This window comes from Hippocampus guttulatus, chromosome 20 (genome assembly GCF_054856545.1).
Source record: "Hippocampus guttulatus isolate MCC_2025c chromosome 20, RoL_Hgut_1.0, whole genome shotgun sequence".
NCBI lineage: Eukaryota > Metazoa > Chordata > Actinopteri > Syngnathiformes > Syngnathidae > Hippocampus > Hippocampus guttulatus.
The window spans coordinates 5632152-5642601 of NC_141280.1; the positions used below are offsets into that span (position 1 = coordinate 5632152).

At 43.4% G+C, this 10450-nt stretch overlaps 1 protein-coding gene across 1 annotated transcript; it reads right to left on the reverse strand.

Annotated features, from left to right (window-relative positions):
* Positions 1-16: 16 nt before the first annotated feature.
* On the reverse strand, positions 17-10166 carry LOC147187708 (sorting nexin-3). The gene is made up of 4 exons (XM_086099730.1): positions 9953-10166; positions 3146-3241; positions 2798-2922; positions 17-802 (listed from the first exon to the last, which is right to left on the reverse strand). The coding sequence occupies exons 1-4, from the start codon at positions 10112-10114 to the stop codon at positions 697-699; spliced, it is 489 nt and encodes a 162-aa protein (XP_085955856.1). The 5' UTR covers positions 10115-10166; the 3' UTR covers positions 17-696.
* Between the last annotated feature and the right edge of the window lie 284 nt (positions 10167-10450).

A 10450-nucleotide genomic window follows, 5' to 3' on the forward strand; every position in this document is an offset into this window, starting at 1 on the left:
AAAATGCATGCACGTATGCAGTAGATATTTCACCTATTTTATTGGAAAATCTTCAAAATAAACAAAAACAAAATAAGGGGGGGCACAGCAGTATATAAATCTCAAAATGTGAATATAGGCAATAGAAATACTGCCGTTTCCCTCTGTGTAAGTGGACTTGCTAGAAAAGCGATGGTGAGAACGGGGCGACTGCTGGTTTGCTGGACACACGCACAAACACACAAACTTTTTTTTTTTTTTTTTTAGGTGGGTCAAAGACGTTCTTTAAATTTCAAGGCCCACTCATGTGCGACTTGCCAATAGCGACTTACAACAATGGAGTCGGCTATGGGTCTCCCCTTACGACAAATTGAATATATTCAAGACATAGCTAGTGATAAATACAAATTCGACACTCATGTTAGTGGCATTTCCAGACATCGAGAGACCATGTGATGCTGCCAACATTCTCCGCTTTTAAAAGGGGGAAATAAGACTGGGAGGAGGTAACTGAAAGGGACCGTGAGCGGCGTATCATATGGGGTGGGGGGGGGGGGGGGGTAGGTTTATCTGTGTTTTTTGGTCTGAGAAGAATCAGAAGCAGTGAAGTGGGATAGGGTGGTCCGAACACGGCTGACAGGGCGGGGCGGGCCAAGTTCGATGAGGGTTGGCCGGCGAGTTGGTTGCGCCATCTTATCTTTTTTCTCTCTCTCCTTTTTAAGCTTGTCTGACTTTGGATGGGGTGTAGTGCTTGTCCACAGACTCGTCCTGTAGAAACATGTGCAGGCATTTTTCGTTCTGGGCCAGAGGGTGACCGGCCACTCTGAAAACACACACAAGGCTTCAATGCGCATGTAACACAAGGGCAGGAAAAGGAGAAGCCCGCATGCAGTCCGATGTTAATTTGAATCCAAAAGGAATTTCCCTTAACGAAAAGTTTATTTCAAATGTCATTTATTTTTCAAAGTCACAGCAGATGGATGAAAGGCCCCTGCACGAGGCCCTTTTTTTGGTAAACACCATTCGCGAGTGCGGTTGGAAAATGATAATCGGTTTTGTGCGTCAGCAAAGGTGAGCGAGATCTTTCCGGAAGGGATTCAAGAACCGTTCGATGCGAAAAAGCAATGTCGAGTAACGATCGTGGGAATACGACTTGGGGAAAATCAATTTGTCATTGTGCCCCTTCCATTAAAATTTCTTTCCGAAAGCCACTTTGACATGAGGCTTGACTCAGTGCATCTCTGCGGATGACGCACACATGGGCTCCTGCAAGAAAATATGTTGCGCACCTGAGACCCGGGGGCATGATGCCATTATATGTTCGCATCTTAACCTCGAATGGAAAATAGTTAAGACAAATCACAAGCGTGAAAACATCAGGGGGGGGTCGAAAGAAGTTTGGCGGAAAAGGAAGCAGAGACCAATGCGTTTGCTCTGCACAAGTTTTCGCGGGACAATCAAGCTGAGCATTCCAAAAGATACCCTCTTCAAAAAAAACTCTAAATCACTGAACAAAGCAGCCGGCTGGTATGAAGTCTCTGAACAATAATATCATTAAGGGCAGCGTTTCATTGCCTGCAATGCATGCACCAAAATTTTAATTATCAACACATTGTTAAAAAAAAAAAAAAACGTTTTTAAATGTCTAAGCACACTTGACATTTAAACCGAAGCAAAGAAGCATTTGCACGTGAAACAAAGATAACGACCAAGTCTGCAATCAAAGTAAATAATTACAATGGCATTGCAACTTTTATGGTTCGGCAGCTGGGAGGAGGGAAAAAAAAAGGATGCAGAAGATCACGTTCAAACGCACGCTGTAATTTGAGATGTAATTATCATTTCATATTATCAGATAATTATCATTATCATATCAAAACAGCACAAACGAAACAAATGTGTGGAAAATAATGTGCCCTGTTGGGTAATTAGAAATGACAAAGAAGACTGCACATGTCGGGTTGTGAGCGCTAAGAACGCGACTAAGAGAACTTGGTGGAAGGCGCTTTTGATGTTTTTTGAGCTTTAAAAACAACATCAAGAAGGCAGAAACTCCCATTCACAAGTCCTGTAAAAAGGAAACCCTAATTTGGAAAATGACCACTTACAGGAAAAAAAAAAGTGGTGCTGCTATTGTGGCAATGAAGTCTGCATACTTGAGAACGAGCGGCGGTTTGGCAGATCGTGAACATTTAGGAAAAAAATTTAAAAGTATTCAACTTGTTTATGGCCTCACCCAGGTAGAGCTTGGACATTTAAAACAACAACATTACTGCAAGTAAGTCTTTCAGCTTGGGGCTAACGCCTAACGGGAAGCGCCATAAACGTGCTCGTGAATGGTAACCAACAGATTTGAACAAATGGTGTCGCAGCACATGTAGACAGGTAACATTACGATACTCACAGGGCTCTGTTCTTTATCCTCAGCAGAGATAATGTTAGTGTGGCATACGGTGACGGTGTCCATTTAAAGTGTCTATTGAACACGTCTTAAAAAATAAATTAGTTTTTTTTTTTTTTTTTAAGTTCCGAGCACGCCCTAGGAATGAATTAAAGTTTTACCTCAAGGCACTGCCGTACACAGCAAACTCGGCTGGGTGCATTCGACTCTCTCTACTGTATATAAGTGTCATTAAAAATATACGTAATGATGTCACTACATACACTTTTTTCACTCTAGTATGAGAACTACAATGTATGAAATAACTGTTTGGAGATGATTTATTAAAATACTATTTCCGTAATCATCTGAAGAGTCTGAATTATTAAAAATGTGGACGTTTCAGGGTCTCAAGTGACTTCTGAGCCGATGGCTTACTTGTTGAGAAACTGCTCCAGACCTTGTCTCCTCTCCTCAATGAAAGAGTCATCAAATATCCCATCGTCCCCCCGGAAGGGCAGCTGGCGGATCAGAGCTTTCCCCGGGAGGGGTGGCACAACAACCTTAGAGAAAAGAGCGCCCTGGGAAAATTAGTCGCAGCACTTCAACGAGCACAAAGACAACAAATGTTTCATTCAATGTACACTCTGGAAATCAATTTTTGGGGTGCTTGTGTGGAGGTTGAGGTGCTCCAAAAATTTTGAAGGCTGAAAACTAAACACAAATTTGTATTCATCTGCGAGGCTGTGAAAATATATTTAAAAAAAAAAAAGGGGGGGGGCTCACCTTGCTCTCCCTCTCCAGCTCTGCCCTGAGCCACTCAAAGTCACTGTAGCGCCGCCGTACACTCGACTCCTTCAGCTTAAAGATGGGAAGGTTAGTCTGCAGGAAAGGGGGGGTGGGGGGAGAAAAAATGGAAAGGGGTGAAAAGAAGTCACTCCTTCGAGATCCCAGATTGCTGCGACCTCTCCAAATGCAAGAAGCCATTTAAACAAAACCAGTTTGTGAGCAGCGTAAAATACGGTCATCAACATTTGAATAATGAGGTTCAGATTCGGTGCAGCGGATCTTTACAGTATATGGATTTGACTTTTTTTAATTCGAGAAATAGATCACATTTTCCATGATATTCGAGTTTATTGAGATGCACCCGTGGAAGAATTATTTGGAGTCTACTTTCTTTCATACCTTGGAAAGAATGTGTGAGAGTGTAGACCTCAAAACAAAAGTTTCAAACGATTCGGTCACGGGCTGTAATGATATGTTTTGAACATTGTCAAAGAGATTTTCTTTGAGGAACATTCACGTGGGGGCTAGTATGGAAGAATATAGTTGAGAAAAAGGGTTTATTTTTGTGTTCCGATGAAAAGCCTTTTGACGGTCAACAACCCATCAGACGCAAGTATTGCGCCACAAAGAAACCAGAGCCCGGTTGACATTGTCCCAAGTGAGTGAACAAAAGTGATTTTATTTTTGTGTGCCTCGTAGGCTCAAGGGCTGGGAGATAAAACAAAGACTTTCAACTGAAACTGGCCTCCAGGAGACAAAAATCACTTATGTTTCACTCACCAAGGTCTGCCCCATTCAGACTGTTTTGCCAATTTTTTATTCTTTTTTGAATGTTTGCTCGCACGACGGAGACCCTCGCATATTCCGCCCCGTTGATGGACACTTGAAAGCAGCGCTCTGGTTTGAAAGAGGGGAGATGTTTCGACATTGACAGAGAACACAGGCTCAAACAGCAAATTGCACTACAATCCCCAAAACCTATTCACTCGTCCTGACAGCATATGGCCATCCCAATGACAATGTACGAACGAGGAGGGGCTGAATGAGGATTGTATTTTTTTTGTTGTTGTTTTTTTCAAGAGCGGGGCCGCGCTTCACAGAAGGTCAGAATTTACCAAAGCGCCACAATGGCAAAGCAATCGAGCAAGTCGGCGCGGCATAAGTTCAGATATGAACAGCGGTCTGCTCAATAGGCAGACGTCGACAACGGGGTGCTGTAAAGGGGATGGGAGTTAACTACAAGGCTGAGTAAATGGCCGCGCAAAAAAAAATAAATAAATAAAAGTGTGTGTGTCTGTGTACTCGGTCATCAAGGTTTTATTCCTTTCGCTCTTTAATAATGCGTCTGATTTTCAGCCTTTGAGACTCTTTGTGGAGTTTCAACAGGGTGGAGAATAAACAGGCATCTCTCATGTGTCTTGAAATGTTTCAATTCACCCGACAAGCGCAGATTTGGACTGCGGAGGGGCCGTGGCAGCACAAGTGAGAAAACGCAAACCCTACGTTAGTCTGCAAGGCTCGAGTTGCGATTTGAACTCCTAATCTTGTGAATGCAACCGTGCTATAAAGTCCCCACAGAGGGAAAAGAAAACAAGCCAAACGGACCCGCTTGGCGAAAACGTGTTCTCCCTTCAGGTTCTTCCCAGGTGAAGTTGTCAATGAGCCCCCCACCCCACCCGCCTTCTTCACTCCTCCACTCTCTCAGGTCACAGGAGAAGTGGATTAGTTTAGCTTTATTGCCCCACTACTATGGCATTAACTCCACTCGTCTGTCCCTGCTGCGTAATGTTACCTCACAGCGAGGAGCGCCGCAAAGTTAATCCTCAGCACAACAGATCACAGTTACAGGTAATCTGCCACCGCCGCGACTCTTAATCCCATCACGGGCACACCGGAAAGCACTTAGCTGAGCGCAAACCTGCGAACGTACTTCTTGGCGTGAAGTACGGTTGTGTGTGAGGTGCTGCGTAAAGGTTTGTCTGGTTACATTTTCCATCGGGTAGCGCCTTCGAGGCCGGTTTGGACGCGCACACGGTCCGAAGACTACGAAAGCAAGCGATGCGGTTTGGAGAAAAGAAAGTCACCTGGCCTTGAAATCCTTTTTTGCACCCTCAAACCCTGTGATTAAGAGATTGCTCGGGCAGGACGGGAGGGGGAGGACGCAAACGACAAAAGTGAAAAGTGAGAGGTCTCACTCACCCAAAAGGAAGGCAATGCGTGAGAGCCCTCAGAGTCAAAGATCGGGTTTCCTCAGCCTCTGCTCTCTCGTCGGCTTTGACTTACTGGCTCTTGTGCAGACTTTGACACACGTGAGCAGCTTTCACCCGGAAAGGTGATTGCGTTTCATTTATTGTCAAAAAGGCACACTTTGACCCACACTGCTTTTCCACTATTTAAAATCGCCTTTTTTTGGGGGGGGGGGGCAGATTTTCAATAGGCGATATTAGGCTAAAACATTCCAGAAAAAAGGCTATTATTTTCAGAAGACATTTTTTCTGGAAGTCATTGTGCGAACCTTTTGGATTCACCCTACTCAGGATGCTAATCAATATGAATGTGAGGGAATCGCCGGGCATAATAAAAGCATAAATCGAAGCGAGACGACAGCATGAAGCTACCTCCTCTTAAAAACGGGCTGCCGAGCTTCACCTTTCATGATGAGCATCCAGGGCAATCTGGGCTCCATAGGAAGAGAGGAAGGCGTAGTGTGAGACGCAATATCTTGGCTTCATTGAAAATGGCAGAAGCCTTTAAAAACAACCTTGGACAAAGATCACTCATCTCCTGAGAGAAGAGTTCAAGACCACCACGCATTAGCTTTTAGCAGGATAGATCAAATCAAGTTGGAGAGCGTGCATCCTAAAGCTCGCCCTCTCCCGCAACCCCTTATCCAACCCCCCCCCCCCCACCTCCTTTCACAATAATGGCATTAAAAACGGCAACATAATACCATCTTGTTGCATCATACTCCGAAATGGTGAAAGACGAGGCTGGGAACAAAAGAGTTGGGGTGACGGGGGTTTTTTTTTTTTGCTCTCGCCTTGCCATGTACTCGCTCGCCGGCTCCTGCCCGCTGACAGTCTCTCTGCTCTCTCCGCTGGCAAAAAGCTGCTTTGTTACCATAGTATCAACTCCCACTTTTGATACTGTCATCTCAAGTAGGATATGGTAGCCTTGATACAATCTGTTCCCCATTTCCATTAAAATAGTTGTCCAAGAGGATGCTGTAGACTTTGGATTACACTTGACTGTGCCTGACAAGCACGCCCACCCCACCCATCCCCTCTGCCACACACCCACCCAATCTCTACTTATTTTTATTAATGGCCAAAGTCCCCCATCACCCTAACTGAAGCCAGAAAGAAAGCGAAGGGAAAGCTAAGAGTACAAAAGAGGAGGGGGGAAGAGGACGAGAAGTAAAAGAAGCCTTTTATGTGCTCCTATCTATAAACAAAGTAAGATCCCCAAGTTCAGAGTTCTGAATACCACCTCCTAAAATCAAGGGAAGCAGGGGTGAAAAGAAGACAACCTAATGATGTCGTCAGAGTATTATCAAATATGACGGCTACAAAACCGCATATCTGCTTGCAAAATCACTCGTTGCTATGTTAGCATTAAGACAAGTAGGAACAATGGAAAATAAAAATCAATGCTAATTGCCATTAGCCCATTGATGGGTTTTTATTTATTAGCATTAACTCTAAGCTTTTCATTTTTTTTGCAGTGGGTGGTTTTAATATACAATGCTTAACCTTCCTTTGATTTCAGTGTCCGGTACACAGTAAACTTGGGGGTGACAAACAGCTTGAAGCAAGCACTCTAGGGGCCTTATGTGAAGAACAATGCAAGAGAGTCTCATTTTTGTTTCCTCCAAGTGATATTATGCGCAGGTCTCCCATATGTTGAAAGCGAGAGCCTGGGAACAGATGCTTCTAAGCTTGAAACGTTTAAAAAGGGTTCAACATATTTGGGAGTATTACTGCTAATACTTAGCAATATTTTTTTTAGAGTTGGAGGGGGGTGACACAAAGCTTACGTTAGCTAATTTGTAAGCGACTTAATTTTTCAGAAACTGTCCACCTTTTAAACAAAACTTACTCTATCGATTGCTAATCGATTAATCACTGCACAATTTACTTTAATCTTTAAAAAAAAATAATATTCACAAAACGCCCACTTTTGGCACAAGATAACAGCAACAAAAAAAAAAAGATCCAAACATGCTTTGTCATCCTAAATTAAGCTTTCTGTTGGTCTCTTGGGTATCTCAGATTTCAATTACCAGCTAAAACAAATGGATTTGAATGAGAACAAAAGTCAATTTTTTTCAATGAGACCCTCAACATTACAAGTCCACTCGGGGGGGTGGGGGGTGGGGTCCATCTCCTTTCAGCATGGAGGTAGCTTTCATCTCTGGGGAGTGAAAGAGAGCAGATTGATGCCATTGATTTGAATACGAACGTAAAACCAGCCTGTCAACAAGTGACTGTGCAAATAACTGGCCTCCGGTAAAGGGGGGGGCAAAAAAAAAAAAAAAAAAACAAACTTATGATTCACCACCATCTCTCAACCTTGACCAGCTGGTCTGAATGAAATACACTTAACACTCGGAGTGGACTTTTATCATTTCATAGAGCAAATAAGTCCTCGATCTGGTGTTTACATTATGCAGTCATCTGCCCATTAAGCCGGGAAGTTCTTGGCAGAACTGTGTAGCCCAACGCGGAGCAGGAGAGTGACTGCATAGAGAGTAAAAACGGGATAAGTGGAAACAGGATCAAGACTGCTGAAGGGGGGTGGCTTTATACCCTTCCGTGGATTTTGAGGGTGTATGGCCGTGCAGTTAACGCTCCAACCCCTCCCGTCCACCCCAAGCCTGGCCCTATTTCATTCTTTCGCCTCTCAATGAAGGGATTAAGAAGACTCTCTCAAAGCGACCACAAGGGCTCTCTCGATTTTGGGTTGAACGTGGGACAGCAGTGGGAACTTGAGGCAGAGCAAATGAGCTATGAGCCCCCCCAAAAAAAGAAGAAAAAAAACCCTTAGATATATTTTAGCAGCGGGGATATTGTGAGCAAGACTGTGACCAAAAATCAAGGAACGGCTTTGCAATAATTTATCATTCTGAAGATGTGCCACTTCTTCTGTGGTCTTACGTTAAAATAAAAAAAAATAAAAAAAGTGCAGACTGCTTCGCTTCCCTCGCCTCTAGCCTGACAAATCTACCAGGGCGGTTAAACAATCTAAAGCACAAACTCCACAGGCAGTTGTCAACAAAAAGGACATCTTGGAGATAACTGATAAGGTTATCAAATAGGCCCAGAAACTTGGATGACACGATTCAGACTCACCCACTTTTTAGGTAGGTTGCCTTTTTAACATTTTGAGTTTCTCATTCTCCTGATTTTACTTTGTAAGGTACATAGTATGTGACTAAACTAATGAACCCATGCTTTATGGGGCCACATAATATGTGACTGCCGCTGCTCAACCCGTATTGTTTTGTGTTTTTTGTTATTGTAAAGTGTCCTTGGGTGTCTTGAAAGGCGCTTATAAATAAAATCTATTATTATTATTATTATTAAACTAATGAACCCATGCTTTATGGGGGGCGGGGCGTATTTTTACAATACAATACATGCTGATTTATACAGCGCTTTCACAACAGCATCTCCATTAGTACCATTGTTGGTGAGAAGAGGCAGTCTGCAATGTTTAGATCTTCAAAAATGAGTAAAAGTCAGATGTCAAACCAAAGCCCAATGTGACGCAGGGTCCGCGTTTCGCAACAGGTGCAAGTGTTTGACGAACAGCTCTGGATCGAGTTAAACAATGCTGTCTGTCAAATTTACGGCCTTATACAAGTCACTTACTGACAATATTATTATTAGTATTATTATTATTAATTGTAGCATGAGGCAGGGCAGGTGTTTTTTTTTTTACTCAGTCATCAGGTTGTTTAGCAAAGGATTGTGGGAGCGTCTCTGCAAACAGGGGCCCTTCTACTCCCCTGCAATGTCCTCAGCAGGGAGTGGAAGGAAATGCCTTGCGGGGTGGTGAGCCAGAGGATCAGCGTGCATCCTGTCTGCTTGAGCGGACTGTGTTAACCCCCCCCCCCCCCAACTTGACCACATATTACGCCATTGCGCAAGAAAATGGCTGCAAGAGAATAGGTATTTAAGAGAAGGTCCATTCAATGAACAGAGTACAAAAATCACAGCTCACATCAATAAGATTAAAGTGGAGAGGACATGGGGGATTGAGTGTACAAACAACCATCTGCTGGTCATGAGTTCGATGGACATTTCCAGATCAGGGTGTGGCTATATTCAGGGGAAAAAGTTATTAGGGCTTCATATTTTCAAGTAATTGATCAGTTTCTTGTAAATTTCCAACACGTATTCCCACGATTTAGCTGCTGCTGCTGCCCTCAATTAACGCTGTGCTCACCTGATAACACAAATTAACTATTAAAGCGAAGAAAAGCAAGACAATTACTAATAAAACTCCGTTTATAGAAAGTCACAAAACTTTGCGTCACACAATCACAGACAACATCACATGATAAGTAGCTAAAGGTTGGTAGCCTGTTTGAACGGATGTTGCTAACCTGTCAGCCAACTGTTTTCACTCATACCGATTTACTCTGTTTTGTTTGTGGGAAATACTTTGCCAAATCTACATATATTATCGTTATGCGCGTTATTTCATCACAATGTCACTTGCCAACATTGTGTTTTTAGGCTAACGTTAGGTAAATAGCCCAGAGGCTAACGGTACTAGCAACCGATCATGAAAGCTCACCTTCAGTCTGACTTCGTACGTCGTGTGTCTGCCTCTTCCCACTCCGATGGTCTCGGGGTTACTCACGTCGATCTCCAGAAAGTTACTCGGCGGTCCATACGCGTCGTTTAGGTTCTGGGGCTTAGTAAAGAGCCTTCTTGTATCAGCTATGGTGTCTGCCATTGCTAGCGCTGCGCTTTCACGAAGCTAACTGGAGCGTCAAGCACACCTGAAAACTATTATGTACGTTCCGGTAAAGACCTTCACAATAAATCGCAGAGTAAACGTGTGGGTGTGCGTCAAATCAATGTCAGTCGAATTCAAAACTTTGCAACAAACAACTTATAGGAATACGTTTTATTTAAGAGCCTAAATATTCCAAAAGTCTAGCTTGAAAATCACACTTAGATATTTTTGCCCTCTTTTCCGGCGTTGACTCGTCTCTTATTTTGACATCTTGAAAATTACTTCGACTTCTGATCAGTCACCTGACTGTTGCCCGACGACCTGCAGCCTGGT